The 18,525-nt window shown below is 48.2% G+C and overlaps 1 protein-coding gene across 2 annotated transcripts in view; it reads right to left on the reverse strand.

Moving 5' to 3' along the window:
* Window positions 1–444: 444 nt before the first annotated feature.
* The window catches only part of ETS1 (ETS proto-oncogene 1, transcription factor), a 131,363-nt gene continuing 113,282 nt past the window's right edge, over window positions 445–18,525 (reverse strand). For both annotated transcript variants that reach the window (XM_049778244.1, XM_049778245.1), the window contains 3 exons: window positions 15,130–15,390; window positions 2,211–2,329; window positions 445–828 (listed from right to left, as the gene is read on the reverse strand). In XM_049778244.1, coding sequence (XP_049634201.1) covers window positions 613–828; window positions 2,211–2,329; window positions 15,130–15,390 — 596 coding nt within the window. In that variant the 3' untranslated portion in view covers window positions 445–612. The remainder of the gene's footprint in view (window positions 829–2,210; window positions 2,330–15,129; window positions 15,391–18,525) is intronic.

Raw genomic sequence — 18,525 nt, forward strand, 5'->3', positions numbered from 1 at the left:
TTGAATAAAATAAACCTTGACACAAGAACAATCTGGACCCCTCCCCCACTGATGTCCATCTTCGTTTGGAAAGTAGAGTAAAAAAGTCCTTGGTTTTGAGTGCATCTCCCCCCAACAAAACATTTTATCCTCATCTTTTGGATCCCACAAACAGATCTGAAAAGCATCATTAGAGTGCATGGCCTTTCTGGGGGCTGATGGCTCCTGATAAATCAATGCCTTTTGCCAAAAGGTCCGTAACTCAAGATATATTTTCTTTTATGGATAATTTTTTTTAAAGATCAAGCCACTGTTCCTTTTTTCCTTTTTTTTTCTTTCTCCCCTTCCCGCCCATTAAGCCAAGTTCTTTTCATTTCTTTGAAGACCCTTTGCTCTCTCCTGAAAATAATCTTAAGAATTTCTCATCCCCTTTCCCAACCCCACCCCACATATCCCAGTTCTCCTTTGATAACTGAAAACAATTGGTTAGAGCTGTAGCTCACTTAGCTCCCACCCCTGAATGTAAAAAACGAGTTCTGGAAAATTCAAAATAGAACAATGGAAAATTCAGAGTCCAACCAGCATGGTTGTGCTTGGGAATGTCTCAGCAGTGTGCCCGAACCGTGGGCTGTGTCACTCGTCTGCGTCGGGTTTGACATCCAACATGGCATGCAGCTCCTCGGGCGTGTACCCCAGCAGGCTCTGGAGGTCACACACGAAGCGGTACACGTAGCGTTTCCCTGCCGTCTTGTGAATGATGTTTTTGTCATAATAGTAACGAAGGCCACGGCTCAGCTTCTCGTAATTCATCTTGGGTTTGTTTTTCCTTTTGCCCCATCTCCGGGCCACCTAACATAGACAAAAGACAAAAGAAGGAGGTGAATATAAATGTCCAGACTGATGGCCAGACCCACATTTATGGGCCTGTGTGGGGAGAGTTGAGGAAACCTGAGATCCTATCCAGGGAAGTGACTTCTCAAGAGATTTCTCTGGGTATCTGTATCCAGGGACTGGTGGTTAGGGATTCTTTTAAGTAGGTGAATTGCTGCCCCCAAATCTTACTGTAATGAGTGTGGGAACCAGGGAAAAGTCGTGCTGAGGGCCTACCCATTTCTCTATGCTGAGTGGAATGGCCTTGTGTGAGGACATGAAACCTAGACTGCAGAGAGCAAGGGAGTCCATGATTCTTGCCTTGCAGCCATGGGAAGAAGAGGCATCTCCCTGGACTGCTGGTCTTCATCAGAATTGGGTACTGGAGAGCCATAGAGATAGCTCAGTAATTAGGGATGCACACTGAAGTATGGACAGGGACCAGAGAGGTTATGGGGGTTATTTTGGTTTGGTTTTCTTGCAATGTTTCGTATCTCTCAGGCAGTGCTTGAGAGGCCTGGAGACCTCTTCCTATTATTCTCCACCAACTAGGCTCGAGACTTGATGCAAGTGTTGAGGCTATGGCTTGCTCAGGGCCTGTGGTCTGCCGGATGGAGAGCAAGATTCCAGAGCAACACCTGGTGAAACTTAGGGAAAAGTACAGTGCTGGGGCCCCAAAAACCGAAACAGAAGGAGGAGGTATGAGGGAGGGAGAGGAGGGATGAAGGAGGAGGAGAAGGAAGAAGGAAGGAAGAGGAGGAAGAGGAGGGAGGGGGGAAGAGAGGTAGGGGGGAGGAAAGGAGAAGGGGGGAGGAGGGGGAAAAGTAGTAGTAGGAGAAGAGACAATGATGACCACCTTGGATTTGCCTGGCATAGATTCCGAAAGGTCTGAGCTGCCCATCATAGAAGACAATTGTGTTTGGAAGGCACCTCCAGAAATTTGGCATGATAGGTCACTTGCCTTGCATGGCTAACCTGGATTTGATCCTTGACACCCATGTGGTTCCCTAAGCAACAGCAGGATCCCTGAGCATAGAGTCAGGAAAAATCCCTGAGCACTGTCTGGTGTGGTCCCAAAACAAACACAAAATTAAAAAATAAGACCTTTGTAAAAGAGCTTCCTCTGGGCCAGACCCTTCTGGACATTCAGTCATGAATCTGGGCAGATAGTACACAGTATAGGTCATTTCTCCATGCTTCCAAACCATGGCTCACAGGTCCCTTTTGAAATTATGCCAGCCAGTAGTATGTGATAGAGCTCGGAAGCTGAAGCCAGAGGGGTCCCCAGACCCCCACCCACTCCCTTCTAGAAGTCTCACTCAGTCTCCTCAGCCCAGGCACGTCCCGTGCCTCCTTCTTACCTCGTCTGGGTCAGAGAGTTTAAATTCCCAGCCATCTCCTGTCCAGCTAATGAAGGACTGGCAAGACTTGTCAGTGAGTAGTTCCAGAAGAAACTGCCACAGCTGAATGGGGCCACTGCCTGTGAACAAGAGGTGAGTGGAGGTTACCCAGAGGCTCAACAGTGCACCCTGAACCCCCTCCCATGGCACCCCAACCCCAAGTGCCTGGTGGGAATGAAGAGAAATAGAACAGAGGAAATCTGAGGACTAAAAGATGGGCTGAGCACCACTGTTGACAAGGCAAAGTGGCCCCTGTACTGATAATGAGGATGGTGATAATAGTGATTAAAAATAATAAATTTGTGTTTGACCTTAGTGTCAGTCCAAATTGATCACTCTAAATAGTTGGATATTGCTGAGATATTCAAAGGCTATATCATTCTGGGTGACATCAAAAAATGAAGCACTGATCTTAACTTTCAGGGGTAAAAGGGATGAGAGAATAGCCTGTTTCCAACACGAGCTGTGAGACATTACAGATCACCGCACTCCCCATGACAAGAAGCCTGGCTTGCAAGTGACTACAGTCACTGTCTTGGCTCCCCAGAAACAAGGCTCAGATGCTCCTGGGACCCCATGTGCCCTCGGCTCTATCCTGGATGCATGATCACTGGGTGAGGAGTACAAAGGAAGTGTCTCCGGAAAGGTGGACATTCTGCCCCAGGCTGGCTCCTGGGTTCTGACTCTTCCTCCTTCCTTGCTGGTGGATTTTGACTCTCTCTCATCCAGAGCTGGTAGATTCTGATTCTCCCTCCTTCCCGGCTCTTCTTCCTACCCTCACTCCTTCGACATCCCCTCTATAAGGCCTCACATATTCTGACCCTCAATCTCACGTGCAAAGGCTTAAGCTGCGACAGTCTCTGTGGAGAGCACATTCATTAAGAAATGACAAAGAGGTCAAGGGATTCCTGCTTAAATAGGGGGCAGTCAGAGAAATGGGGGCTTAGCAGTCTCTGCAATCATCATATGTCTATCCCGTGCCCTAGGACACTGTCTTAGAAACCATTTGGACATGGGCCCGGGATGGGTGGCAAAGGCATCTGCTGGGTACACCCGATGTTGGCCATGAAAAACAAACTCTCAGCACCAGAAGAACTTTCATGCAGGAAGTTTCTTTCCCAGAGAGCAGAAGGAAAACACTGCTGTGAATGCCTACAGAACAGTCTAGGGGACACATGGGCTCAGGGACATATACAGTCCCCACTGCAGGGAGTACACAGGTTGACTAGCAGCATAACTGGGTGGAGAGATACTGTCCCAACCTCTAAAGTGCAGATTCACTCCTGGTAGTTAAGGAATGAGGGGTGCTTCGTGTGGCTTAGGGGGTCAGCGAGAGCTCTCAGGTCTGCATCATGCACTCGCCAAATGCCTCCATCTCCCTGCACTGGCTCCCAGCCCCCTCATCTGGCCCGGCTGGCTGTGGTCCTGTGACCTTTGCCCCAGGGAGAGGAGCATGACTCTAAGAATAGTCCCAGCTTTGGGAAGGGGGAGTGAACCCCGGACATGTGACTCACAATGGCCTCCCTGTCTGGGCAACCCCAGGCATTAACAGACCTCTTCACTAGCAGCCTGTCTGAGTGTCACACAGCAGGAATCCGATGGCCTCACTGGGAAAGTATTTTCCTCACTCATAAGCTCTGCACCCTGCAACAGAGGGGGCCCTGTCCAAAGGTCTACCCACCCCCATTTACGCCCCACTGCCAGCCTTCATGCCCCTGGGCGCGGTCTGCCCCCTACTTCTTCAACCCATCAGCTGCAGCAGAAACCAAGAATGTACTTTCCCTGCTTTGCACATCCCAACTTTTGGCTTCCACGAAAATTCTCGGAGTCCAGTATGAACCGCCAAGGATTAAAAAGCTCAGTTAAGAGACAACCTCCAAGCACAAATTCCAGGTGGGCACCTAGAATATTCCACGCAGAAGAGCTGACCTGGTCAGGAAGGCCCAACCCACAAGTAGTTTCAAAAGTCCAATGCTGTCAGTTCTGAGTGATACCACAGTGAATAGGGAGCTTGCCTTGCACACAGCCAATGCCAGGTTCAATACCCAGCACCCCATAGGGTCTTGAGTCTTGCAGCAGTAATTCCTGTGTATAAAGCCAGGAATAAGCCCAGAGCACTGTCAGGTTCGGCCCACAAACAACAACAAAAGTCCAACACTGCCAATCTGGTACCCCCCTCTCCCCCCCGCTTAGCCTGGTCCTGTTGGAAGATCCCTTTCACCTGGAGGAAGTAGAGATCCTCATCTTTCTCTAGGAGAGATGCTAATAACCCCACTTCTGACTCTGAGGCCAAGAAGTGGACTGAAATAACTGAAATAACTAGAGAGCAGTGGACCACAGTCAGAGTGTAGAAAGAAACTTCTGAGAAGATTCCTGTGTGTGGAGCAATCTCTTGGGATCTTGCCTCCCATGTGCCCTGCTCCCTAGACTGGATTTCCCCTTTCCCTTTCCAGCTCTGGGGTGTGATAATACCCCAACATCTCTGCCCAAAGCAAGCTGAACTACATGTGGCTTCAACAAAGAAAGAAGAACTGGTGCCTAATATTTGCACTATAGAACTCACCCAAGCCAGTCAGATAGGGCAGGACCAGCCAGTGTGCTCCATAATTTTCCATGGTTACTTCCTGTAATACTATCTGCTACTCACATGTGTAGAATAAAATCCCCTGAAGCAGAAAACAGTTGTCTACCTCCACCCCAAAGCTCTGAAGGAGGATTCAACTCACAAATAGCCACAATCAAAACGTTGTTTGTGGCTCAATGTCTGCTGTCCACCAGGACTACCACTATTGATCTCAGATCCTGGTGCCTGTGGAGGTTCTATGGTCCCTCATGAAGATCATACCACTCACTTATTAGCCAAAGGTAGCATCAGTATAAACACTGCCCCCAAGGCCTCTGCTAAACTATATTTGGGACCAAATAGTATAGGGGACTCCAGGTGACTTTTTATCAACATGCCCCTTGCCCCCAGTAATACCAGACCACATCTCCAGTCCTTTGGGGATGAATTTGCCCTTTGAGAAGCTCATCTCTTTAGCTGGATTCTGTGAGTCAAATCAACTCCCTCCTTGTGGCAGGACTATGTGCTTATTTTATTTTTCCCCTCCCCCCCCCCCAAGTGCTTATTTTAACTCACGAAACTCTCACGGTTGGTCACTCTTGCAGCAGGGCCAACTCTATCCCAACAACACTCATCTGGCAGGTAAGTCCCCAAACAGAGGAACAGGCCCCACGAGACCCTTCCTGCTGCCCAGGTGTCTACCCACAGCCAAATGACGAGGGCAGAAACAAGACGCTTGGATCCAGAAATAACTCAACTGCTCACTGCTCAGCGTTCATCTCCCTACTCCTGCATGAGTGCTTCCCCAGGGGATGTGGATAACCCCAAATCTAAGGGGCACACCTTTCCTGTCAGCACCTTTCCAGAAGATCCCAAAGTTTCTCTATGTCGATTAGAACCCCAGGAAATAGAGCTGAATGATAAATCAAAGAAAAAAGAGAGGAAGGAAAAGAGGGAAGGAAGGAGGGAGGGAGGGAGGAAAGGAAAAAGGGAGGGAGAGAGGAAAGGAAGGAAGGAAGGAATGAAGGAACGAAGGAAGGAAGGAAGGAAGGAAGGAAGGAAGGAAGGAAGGAAGGAAGGAAGGAAGGAAGGAAGGAAGGAAGGAAGGAAGGAAGGAAGGAAGGAAGGAAGGAAGAATGAAAAAAGAATGGGAAGAAACACAAGCATTGGATAAAATCCAATTATTTCTTCAGGTATGACAAGTACCTTTTAAAGGGCAACTTGCAAAAACAAGCACTTATGGACACTAACAACAACAACAACAATAAAGATGAAAATAAATACATGTAGGGACCAGAGACAGTACAGAAGTTGAGGTGCATGTCTTGTATGTGACTAACACTGATTTGATCCCCAGCACTACATAGATTCTCTAACCCCAGCACAGTGGCCTGAGAATTCCCACACCCAGAGCCAGAGCAGTGCTGTATCTTCAGGCCCTTGTATACAGCTGCTGATCTGACTAAAGGAGACTCACTAATAGACTCCTAAGCATCTCTAGAAAGGTCCAAAAGTAAATTAATAAAATATATTCGTGTAACACAAAACGTTAGGCATTGTAGAGAAAACCAAAGTACTTAATTTAAATTTTAAATATTTTAATTTAATATTTGGGATAACTGAAATCCTTGCTCCCATTCAAAGCATGTTGGTACCAAAAAGATATTTGCAAGTCAAAGTCTGTCCTACGTTTATGGTCTGGGAACTCCTGGCCACAGTTAGATTTGAATGCTCTCCATGTTCACAGATATGCTCTTGCTCCTATTGACCAGGTTCTTCCCTTCTAGGAGGAGGGTGCTTACCCAAAGAGCTCAGCAAGATCACCCCCAATATTAGTGAGTGGGGACAGAGTCCCCAATTCTAACTGCCAGTGTCAGAAGATGTCAGGTGTGGCTATCAGTGTCCACACTGGGTTGGGATCCACTGAAAGGACCCAGGAGGCTGTTAATGCTCCCGAACAACTGAGACTCATTAATAGGGTTTCCCAGGGTCAGGTGGCTTCACAGTTTGGAAGAGGGAGAGAAGAGTTTCATGTGTGAGGGCTGCTTGATCCTGCATGGGCTCAGTGCAGGTGTGGGTGGCTGGGAGAGAACATCCCCCTACCAGTGGGGACCCTCAGTACTTAGATGCAGCAGCAGCTGCTCACTCTGACTCCACAGAGCTGCCCTTACACAACACAGAGACCTCCTGCTCACCCACCCAGACACAGAACTCAGGCCTAGGCAGGAAGTGGCTTTTTCTAAACAGCTTTTCCTCTCTGAGTCTTCGAGGTGATGGCTGGTTTCAAGAAGTCACTGAAAGTCTGGCTCCAAGAGTCCAAGCTCGAATTCTATTATGCAACAGAAATGGGCTTTTATTCTTTTTGTTTTCAGACTACACCTGGCAGTACTCAGGGCTTACTCCTGACTCTGTGCTCAGGGATCACTCCTCGTAGGGCTTAGGTGACTATATGGGATGCTGGGAATAGAGCCTGGGCCATCCATGTGCAAGGCAAGTGATGTACCACTCTCTGTTCTGTCTCCCCAGCACCATTATGGACTTTGTCTAAGTGATATAAATGTCTGAAGAAGTCTGCATGTGGGAATAGAAGCGAGAGGATTAGAAAGTTCAGCCTGAGAAAAGCTGGGCTCTGCCCAATGGAACTCCCAGGGTGGCCTCCTTTCAAAACTTTCTTTCTCTTTATTTTGGGGCAAAGCTTCCCCCAGCCAAGAGTGGGTCAACAAAATGACAAGTTTGCCTATTCCAGCTCTTAGGGACACAAGCTAAATCCTAAAGAATCCTTTGAGCATGGAACCAATCCAGCCTTTTGCCTCTCAATCATGTCTATGAGAGCTAGCATCATCTGGGCTGCCTCAAATCTATGCAGAGAGAAATAAAGTCTAAGACAGCAATGGGTTCCCCTTCTCTCTTCACCTCCCTCTGACTTCCTGGTGATCCTTAAAAACCTGCTCTGCACACACACCCCACTCACACAGATTCAGGCCTGTGGTTGCAACCAAATACCATACACGTCTGGGAGCTGGGTCCCCCCCTCCCCCACAGCCCTGTGAGCCCCATTCTCACTGCTGAGTTTGAACTTTCACACTCTTGGGAGAACTTTCACTCTTAGAATCTCTCAGGATGAGTCATTGGTGGGGAAGCCAGTAGGGGCCAATGGCCATGAGCATGGAGCTGTGAAGTCGTGAAGCTCTGATGCTCCTCTCCTGGAGATGGAGACCCAGGTCTGACTCTACTACCCAACTAATCAGATCAAACAGCAGGTCTGAGGGCTGTGACAGGCCACTCACAGGGTCAAGGCTAGTGAGGCCTTAGGGCCCCTAAGAGAGAATTTCTCTCTGGGCAATTCTAACCCAAGGTTCCCCTTGGAATCCTGACCCCGGCACCCTCAGTCTTGAGAAGAGCAGTGTGCTTTCTCCTGCATCACTTTTCATTCCCTCTCCCAGTCTTCTCACTCCCCCTACTTGATTCTTTACAGATCCTGCCCACACTCCCAGAAATGTCTTGCCAATTCAGAGGTCATGACATCTGCTTCCTGGCAGATCCCAACTCAAACACAGCACAACTTGGGGGAGGGGAAGCGAAAGCTGTCCCTGAGAGAAGCCAGCATGGAAGGGCCTCGTTGTCTTTGTTCTTGGCTGTCCTCCCCTCTCTGAACCTCAGTTCTCTCATCTGTGCAGCAAAAACAGCAGAACCTTCCTCAGAGGGCTGGTGGTAAGAGGTTAAGCTCAAAATAAAAAAAAAGTTAAAAATTAAAAACAACAACCTAACAAAGTGCAGGTGGAGGCAAAAGTCTTTACAAGGCACTTCCCATATAGGCAGGGAAGCTCATGTGATATGAAGCATCCACTGCTGGCAAGAATCCTATATAGGGGGCCGGGTAGGTGGCGCTGGAGGTAAGGTGTCTGCCTTGCAAGCGCTAGCCAAGGAATGACCGTGGTTCGATCCCCCGGCGTCCCATATGGTCCCCCCCAAGCCAGGGGCGATTTCTGAGCACATAGCCAGGAGTAACCCCTGAGCGTCAACCGGGTGTGGCCCAAAAACCAAAAAAAAAAAAAAAAAAAAAAAAAAAAAGAATCCTATATAGAATATTCAATGTCTCTGACCTCTAATAATATGAAGCATTGCAGAAAGGAGAGTGGTCAGGGGAGAACACAGGGCACTGGTGACCACTAAGAAACTAGTGAGCTGTTCTGGGTGCTTTTCAGAGACTCTCAACTGAGGACTGCAGCGCCTTCCATTTCTCAGGTGAAGGTACTAAGGCACAGAACGTAGCTTATCCAGGTCTCACTGCCCATCAGTGTTGAAGCTGAGACACAGTCAAGGTGACAGGCTCCACTGCTGTGTCTACTCTAAGCCCCCATAAAGGCTCTACCAGGAATGCAGCCTGAACTAGACTCTTGTGGGGTTTTGCAGTCACACAGGAAGGATAGAGGGGCCTGCACACACACACACACACACACACACACACACAAACACACACACGCACACACACACACACACACACATGCATCACACGCATTCACACATGCACATTCAGCTCAGAAACTCTTCTTGCTGGCCAGAAAAGTTGGGCTTCCTGGAGGGATGTCACTATGCTGACTTAGTGAACCACAACATCTAGGTGGAGCAAGGCTAGGGACCCAAAGACACAAACGAGGAATTACAGCAGCAGAGCAGGACCCAGAAGATGTCAGAGGGCGGTGACAAGAGAAGGGGAATCCATCACTGTCTTAGTGAGACTTTACTTCTCTGGATGGGAAAGTTTCTCCTCCATGTTCCAAAGGATCATCCAGCTCCTTACCAGGTGGCATGCTAACCCATTACTCCAGCAGACTCCCAAACCCCTAAGATTGTATCATCTTTCATCATGCACCTACATTGATGGCAAGAATCCTTGGTGACCTCAGGCCACCTGAACAGCCATAGATCACCTGGGCAAGATAAGGGGGTGAGTGTTCACTCCCACCCCTTCTCCTGCTGCCTATCCAGGGAACTCATCAGGCTCTGTAGGAGACTTGATATTTCCCAGCCTGCTCTAGCTCTATATCCCCTTTGTCAGGCCAAGGTTCAATACCAGGGACCAAGGTCCCCTGAGCATGGCCTGGACTGATCATTAGGCATAAAGCCAGGTGAGGCTCCCTAGTTCTACTGAGTGTGGTCCCAAAGACCACATCTCCACCCCTCAGTCTAATCAGAGCCTAGTCATGGCAGAAAAGTGAGTACTGGTTGGCAATACTATTATTGAAGGGCTATCATGCAAATCACTTGCCTAAAAGGACAGAAAGGAAAAATAAAAGAAAGGAAAAGAGATCTCTGCCATGGGCGGGATGTGTGTGGGGTGAGAAAGAAACTGGGTAAACTGGTAGTGGGAAATGAACAGTGATAAAGGGATGGGTGTTGGAATACTGTATACCTGAAACTCAACCACCAACAATTTTTTAATTGTAGCTCACAGTGATTCAATAAAAACATTAAATAGAAAAGTGGGCACTGGGATTCGTTTTCCATGACCTTGGGAAGTTTTCTCAATCAATCCCTAACAGCTCATAGGAGGCACCTGTGAGAGAAGCAGGTAGACTCCCACAGATCAAAAGCATTCTGAGAAAGGCATCCTGCACAATCTCCCTCCTAACTAGCTCTGCTCACCCACCCCCCTTTCCAATCAAAAACTTGGGCCTCAGAACCAAAACTCCCCCCCATCCACCCAATTGTTTGTGCACATGATATACTGGGAGATTTTTTGCAAATCCAGTATTTCTTCCCAAAACTGTGATCAGGTAATACAGCCAAAGCTATGTGTTTCAGTCTGTGAGGAAGGGCCTCTGAGGCACTTCCTTTTTGCAGTAAGGTGGTTTTCTCTCACAAACAAGTGACTAGCAATAGCTTTGGGTTACTGAACCCTAAAGCCCAAGTGTGGGCCCAAGTTCTGTTGTGGCAATTAGACCTCACACGGCTCATATGAGGTCCATGAAATGGGAAGAAAGACAGAAATTCAAGCTGTGAATAGATACTTTGGAAGGGGGTGCATGGAGGGCTTCTTTCCTCAATAACGAGGCCTTTCCTTAAACTGGCCACATCTGTCAGTATGTGTGTTGGTGTGGGTTAGGGCATATGATGTCAAAGATTCAAGTCAATGCCTTACATGGCAAGACACGAGCTCTCGAAATTGGTACCCCTTTTTTCTATTTAGGGCTGTCCCACTCTAAAATACTGGCAATCTAGAGGATTGGTCTGCATTTTAGAACATCTACAAATTTTCTTCTGCAGTGTCACCATTGAACCCAGCATCTCTGATCCAGGAGAAAGCTTTATTCGACCATGTGTAGTTTCAGCACCTACTGAAAAGGAAAAGAAAACCCAGAGACTCCTGTTTTGCCATGAGGACCTGAAAAGCCTTTTGCTGAGGGAGGTTACACACCTGAAAACTGGGGGCCTCTGGCCTCAGACTGTTCTGTGATTTGAGGGGGGCTCCTTGTATATCTCAGGATAAGAGCAAACAGGCTGCCTGATCCTATGGCTTGATACCCATGGCAGTTCACAGTGAGGTAAGAAGGTGCTTATTGGTAGAAGCCAGGATCACATAGGATGTCTTCGTAACTCAGCTCACAGGCAGCTTTCAAGCTGTGCTATCTGCCCCCACATCTTGACCTAATTTAACAAGTTGCCATGGGAGCTGGAGAGAGTTGATGCAATTTTCTTATCTTTGGAGGAAGAAGGTTAACTACGCAAAGAGAATGTGAAAAGGCGGGTCCCGACTGATTTCCTCACAGACAGTGGCAGTAACAGGGTCATCCAGGGAGGCCTAAAAGTGTAGAAAGCCAGGGGCTTCAAGCTCAAAACATCAGTTATGCCCAGGAGAAGGTCCTGGGGCACAAAGACACTCAATGCCCATTGCATGGCCATGTGCTGGCATGCAGTGAAAGGGCCCTACATGGGGACACATGTGATTTTTAGCATGGAAGGTGATGCCAGCCTCTCTACCCTGATCCCAACTCTCTTGAGAGCTTCTCTAAAACTGTGGCACAACCAGATGTGCCTGTTGGAAAGCATGAGACTTCCCCACTTGTGGGTGCTCCGAGGTGGGGTGGTCAAAAAGACGCACCTCAACCTCAGAGCCCTGGGAGATCCAGGAAATTGACAGCAGCTCCCAGGGAGGTGCTCGCCAGGCCCTGAGCACCAGAAAAGAAGGCTAATATGGGGGCTGCTTCCCACAAGCCTGCCCACACCCAACTGCCTTCAGATGGCAGCCATAAGGATTGCAGATCTAGGACTGCCATGTACCATATTTTCCGGCGTATTTGACAATCAGGCTTATAAGATGATCCCTAATTTTACCGTTAAAACATAGGTTTTAACTGTATAAGACAGAACGTTCCTGTGCTGCAACTGTATGTACCACAGTTAGCCAATCACAACAAGCAAAGGTTCAAAGGTTACACTGTAATAGACTTCCTCTCTGACTCTGGCCAATCTGAGCAGGCTTTTGACAGTGTAGATTCGGGTACAGAACATTGTCTAATTTGCATGCATAAAGAGCCTGCTTGGATTGGCTGAGTTAGAGAGCCATTCCGAGCAGCCTTGCAGTGACTGGTGCAGGATCGAATTGGAAAATTCGTTTCATGGCAATATCCAGATGATTTTCATTTAGTGGCATATCGAAATGTTTTTTTGGGATATACTCAGCATATAAGATGACCCCTGATTTTCAGTTGATTTATTTTTTTGTTTCAAAAGTCGTATTATATGCCATAAAATATTGGTACTCTGCATTGGACAAGCCAATATCTGTGCCATCTGATTTAAGACCTATCTGTAACACACACCCCACACATACACACATATCCAGCTCCCCAGATGCTCAGCAACAATTGCTGAGAGAACTGGCCAGAAGCCACATGCCCCCATTTCCCTCTGCTCTAGCTCAGTATCTGGTATCCACATTCTCTCTCCCTGCTTAATTTAGAGATGCTTCTACAGGGTTCTGAGCATTGGATAAAGGAAGCCCTCAGGCTCCCTAAGAGCAGGACAGGATGGCAGGTGCATTTGCCTTGAATCACCCTGTATGGGAGGGTATGGAGGAGAGCGAGGACTTTCTGCTTCCTGTAAAATTTTTTATCATCCCAAGCTTGGAAGAAGTTCACCCCTTTTAAAGGGCAGAGCAACTGCAGGCAGATATGCTTCAAAAGAGTAAGAGCGAAGAAAAGAAGGAGGGAGAGAAGGAAGGAAAGAAGAAGGAAGTAGGGAGGGAGGGAGGGATGGAAAGAAGGAGGGAAGGAAGAGGGAAGAAGATAGAAAAGAAAAAGAAAAGGAAGGAAGGGGGAAAAAGAGAGAAAGAAGGGAAGATAAAATAGAAGAGTGAAGGAAGGGAAGAATAGAAGAAGGGAGGAAAGAATTTAAGAATTTCTAATCAACCCCTTTCCTTGGAAAGATCCAGAACTCTCACATCATTCCCATCAAAGAACCCTACAAGCTACATCAAAAACAGTGTTCTCAGGTCTTCTGGCTTCTCCCATCAAGAAGAACCAAGAACAAAGATTCACTCCCAGAAGTTTCTGTCTCATGTGGGAATCAGGCATCATGATTTCTAGAAAATTCCAGACTTTCAGAAGTGAGACTTACCACAACCTTCCCACATGAACATGAACCTGTCACAAGCTGTCTTGATCCAGAACTCCAACTGGAGTTGTAACTTATGGTCAGTTCATTTAGCCTTGTCCTAAAGCACAAAATGCCCCCAAAATTTGGACCACGCCAGAGGACAAGGCAATAGGTCATAATGAGGGCACAAAGCACGGAGGCTGGAAAGGTGGCCGTGGTGATCATATCAGGAAGGAAAAAGGAAGCATTTATAGGAACAACTGAGCTAAAGACTTAGAACCTGGGGAGAAGTCGAACTAATCTGCCACCCAAACCCACAGATCAGAACCAGAGTTGCATGTTTGAGACCTGCCAACAGAAAAGGCTGTCTTCTCCACTTCCCTTTCCCCATCAAGGCCATCTTTCTCCCTACATTGTCCCTGAATAGGGGAAAGTCCTAAAGGATTGAATAGGAGGTGGAGGATTCACAGCCCCACTCCTGCTGGAGAGAGACTTATTTCTACTGTCCCTCATCTCAGCTTGCCTTTGGGTCAACAGGTAAACCCTTCAGCCTGCTGGGCAAACATGTTGAAGAAATAGCTTTCTGATAAGGGGCAGGTCACTCTTAGGAATGATCAATGGAAGCCATTGGGAGTGACCCACAGAGTAGAAGATTTTGAGCCTCCCTTCCTGGACTATAGCTCATGAAGATTGTCTCCCTTCAAACCTATTCACATCATCACGATCACCATGGGAGCTACAAGAGAGATAAGGTTTAATCCCCACATCTGATCTCAGAAGGAAGATCACCTTTTCACCCAGCATGCTGGTTCCCTAGCACATTTCATGAACTTTCCCTGGACCTAAGAATAAAGGCAAGCACCCTATCCAGATGCACCAAAGACTTTTACTTATCTGCATCCATACCAGGCAACCCCCTTGACACCCCACAACCCCAGGAGAAAACTATTATAAAACAGAAACCAAGACCACAGTGAAATCTCAAAAGTTCCTCTCCCAAGTCACTTTCTAATGTTAGAAAACACTAGAAAATCACAGAAATCTTGGCTCTTTGTCTCTCTCCCCCACCAAGGATTCTGCTAGGGGTTCCGGGTTGGGTGTTATCCAACCCATTGGGACAATGGACTGTTCTGTCTCTGTCCAGATTCTCCATCACAGACCAGCTTCCACCTCATGCTTCCCTTCTGCACTCCCCAAAACCATCAATGTCACCTCCCAGGAAGAAGACTGCTAAGAAAGCCAAGTGGGAGAAGAATTTTCTTGCAATGCCAAGATGTTAACCCCCTGTAGTAAAATGAAAGTTTTCTTCAGACAGCTGAGCCTCATGAAGACTGAGGCATGGCTGAGTCTTATGATCAAGTCAATCATGAGGCCTAAGAGAGGGGCCTCTGCTCCTCCAGGACCTGCCATAGCCAGACTAGGAAAAGTCCCTCTGTGCAACAGGAGGCCAGGAGGCCTTTCTCAGAACACTCAGGGCTGACAGCTCCCTCTGCCCCACCAGCTCTTATTCTCACTCTGGCATATGACATGCATCACGCAACATGCCTTGACAAACCAAAGCAGAATCTGCATCCCTGAATCCTTGCCTGGTCCCCAGAAGAATGACCAAGACAGACCAACCCTTCTCCTGTCTCCCTCACACAGATGGCTGACTTTGGGGGTGACCTCCTGCAGGGCTCCACACACAGTGAGATCACCAGCATGAACAGGGGAGCCTACCTGTGTAGCCAGCCAGGGCAGCAGCAGGAATGACCGGCTTGTCCTTGTTGAGGTCGGCGCGGTCTCGCACATAGTCCTTGAAGGTGCCCTTGGGCTTGTGGCTGGGCAAGGCGGCCGGGTAGTCCTCAGAGTCAAAGCTGTCATAGGAGGGGACACGCTGCAGGCTGCTGAAAGATGACTGGCTGCTCCATGACTGGGTAAGGCGATCGCAGCTCTCGTAGCTCTCAATGCTCTCGAAGGAGTCCTGGCCCCCAAGCTTCCCTGGAGGGCGAAGGAGGGAGGAGGAGGAGGGAGAAGGGTCGAAAGAGACAGCAGGTCAAACCCTTCAGCAGCTAAAGGGGGCTGCTAAGATCCTGGCACAGAGGGAGGGGAGGTGGGAGGGGTGCAGTGAGGGTCCATTAAAAACCCCTGAACTGATACATCCAGGCTTTATAGCATCAGAACTGCAATTCTGGTTCTCACACTCAGCCAAACTCAACTGTGTCCTGGGACACTGAGGATTCTGGGGCCAGAGAGCAGAACTGTGGATCCTGCATGGGTAGGTGATGGGGTTGGGGCTGATGGATCTGATGGAACAATCTGGACCAGCCAGGCTCAATTCCTGATTCCAACTGCAGCATGTAGAAAAGGTGTTTACAAGGTCTAAATTTGGACTGGAGAGATAGTACAGGGGCTAAAGCACTTGCCTTGTGTCCTGCCTGCAGTTTTCATTCTCTGGCACCACAGAGTCCCCTGAGCATCGTCAGGAGTTCATTCCTGAGCAGAGAGTTAGGAATAGCCACTGCTAACAACTAGGTATGACCAAACCCTCCTCCTTCATAAAACATCTAATTTGGGGATGGGAGTGTTGTGCTCAAAACCTATCCCTGGTTCTGCAGCCAGGGATCATTCCTGGCAAGGCTCTGGTGACCTATATATGCTGGAGCTTGAACCTAGGTCAGCAAGGCAAGTGTCCTATCCCTGTTTCTCTCTGACCAAAAAAAAGGTTCAATTTTGTGAAAGGTTTTGGGCCTTGAAAATGAAAACACTATCAGATTCAAGAGAAGCCAGTGAGCTCTGTGACTGAAGAATTCCATGTGTTATGTTTTTAGGATTTTCCCCAGATCCTTCTTGGGGCAAGAAGTTGTGTGCTGCTTTTGCTGGAAGCTTAAGCAAAACCAAGCAATAACAAGAATAACAAAAAAACATTCCCCTGCTTCTCAACAGAAACCCATCCCTTCAGAGCTGATAACTTGCTGTGGACTTTTTTAACTAACCACAAGATCACGCAAGCGCAATTGATTTCCCAAACCAGGTCATAAACAGCCACTATGATTGCGTAAGAACTTCTACAAGTTTCCATGGGCAGAGACACCATTGAAAAAGAAGCTAATGAGGTGACGGGGTAGAATGGGACAAGAAGGAGGAAAAGAGTATATTTAAGAGCTGGGAAAAGCATGTTTTAAATGCTCTACAGTTAGATACTTCTCAAGACTTGATTTAAAGCAGAAGAGAACCAAGGGAGCAAGCCCAGGAGCAAACACTTCCTATAATGACACCCTCAAATCTGCAAAGTTTCCAGATCAAACAGAGTCCCTCCTTATGTTGTTTTCTTGCCTTAATCACTTTCTACTAGAGAATTCCTGAAAGGCCTGTCTCTAGGCCTATTGATGATGATCCCATCTCATCCCCTTCTTCCTTCAACTGTCCAGCAAAGAAGAGTACACATCAGAAGTAAACTGAGCGCTGGGTCCAGTGCCCCTGGACCAGGACTGCATGCACCATTGATGTCACATGATGAAGTCATCCCTTCCAAAAACATGCATCAGATGACTAAGAGTCACAGCATAGGCCAGTGTCTAGCAGGGTCCTCTGCACAGGGCAGGTCTGTGTATAGCTCTTATAAGTGCACTGGCTCTTACTAGCCCCTTCTTAATGGTTAATCCATTTTCGTATGAGCTGACACCCCAAAGCCTAAGAGAGAGCATCTACATTCAAGAAGAACATGCAACCAAGCCACCGATCCTGAAACCATTTTTAAACTGACATATCTGTGTCCCAGTGCTGACACAGCCAGGCACTTGTACACTTAAAGCATGGGGTCGACACTGTCTCCACTGAAGGACAGCCAAGTTTCACAGGGACCCCCTACCCCCCTTAGCAAGGCCCTCAGCATGCTCCAGCAACCTCTGCAACATGAGCCAGAGCTTGCTTTTCAGGCCAAGAGGTGGGGCACCGGGCTGCTTGCATGTCTTTTCTGGGGCCCAGTCCCTTGGCTGAAGGGTCTTTTCTCTCAAAATGGGTTGAGTGTAGTTGGATGAGACACAATCAGTGATGTCAACTCGCCTTTAGCAGGAAGCCCAGCTCCTTAGGTGCCCACTGAGCAGCTTCTCTGAGAACCGTCCTGTGTGTGTCCAGCCTTGCTCTCGGGCTCCAGCAGGGAGCTCAGAGTCCTCCAAAAAGTCCTCAGCATTACCAGCCCCCACAGCAGCCCATGGGCGGGCCAGCACAAAGGCCGTTCTCAGAATCCAGAGGATGGGACAGAGCAGCGCTTTGTACCCAAGAATATGGCATTTGAACACTGTGTTCATTCTTAACAACAATCAGCTCCCGCTCTGCTCTCTGTCTAGACTGAGCCCAGGATGGTCCCAGGCAACTACTGAAGCAGCTCCTCATCTGCTCCCATGAGGCAATGTAATCACAAGGGCCTTCCTTCAAGTCATGTGGTCTGTAGCTTTTGGGAGGAAAAGGAAGGAGGATGCCCAAGGGTAGGGACTCACACCCCTTTATATGGATCACCATCTGGCCTGTGGCCCAGAGTTTAGGGCTGGCACAATGGTAGTGAGCAGAACTGAGAATCAACAGATGAGTAGGGAGGTGGGGGAAAGGACCATCATTACAGTGCAAAGCCAGACACACTTTAAAAACAAGGGGCCCCCAAACCACAGATTGGACCTCTAGCATCCCTGTGCAGAGCCCCAGAAGAAAGCCTCCACTCGTGCTTTGATCTGCCTGAGAATTAAGGGGAAACCTGGGTACACGCAAGCACACACACAAACATACACACACACACACCACAGTGTGCATATTTAAATAGATGCACACACACATGCACACACACAAACCCCACAGTGTGCATATTTAAATAGACGCATACCCCAAAATAAATAAAGCCAAAAAGGGGAAGGCGAAACTAATCCTTAGTGGCCTGAAAGACTAAGCACCCTGGACTCTGAGAAGGAAGATCTAGATTGAGATTGACCTGGGGACTTCCCCTACGTCAGACCTGAAGCTTCTTTCAAGGCCTGCTGGGAAAAAATGGGAGCCTGCTGCTCAAGGAAATGACCATCTCCATGTCCCCCCAAGCCCCAGGAAAGTCAGGCGGTCTTGGGTCCCTTCTAAGAGTGGTGAAGCAAA

This window comes from Suncus etruscus, chromosome 8, assembly GCF_024139225.1.
Source record: "Suncus etruscus isolate mSunEtr1 chromosome 8, mSunEtr1.pri.cur, whole genome shotgun sequence".
Lineage (NCBI taxonomy): Eukaryota > Metazoa > Chordata > Mammalia > Eulipotyphla > Soricidae > Suncus > Suncus etruscus.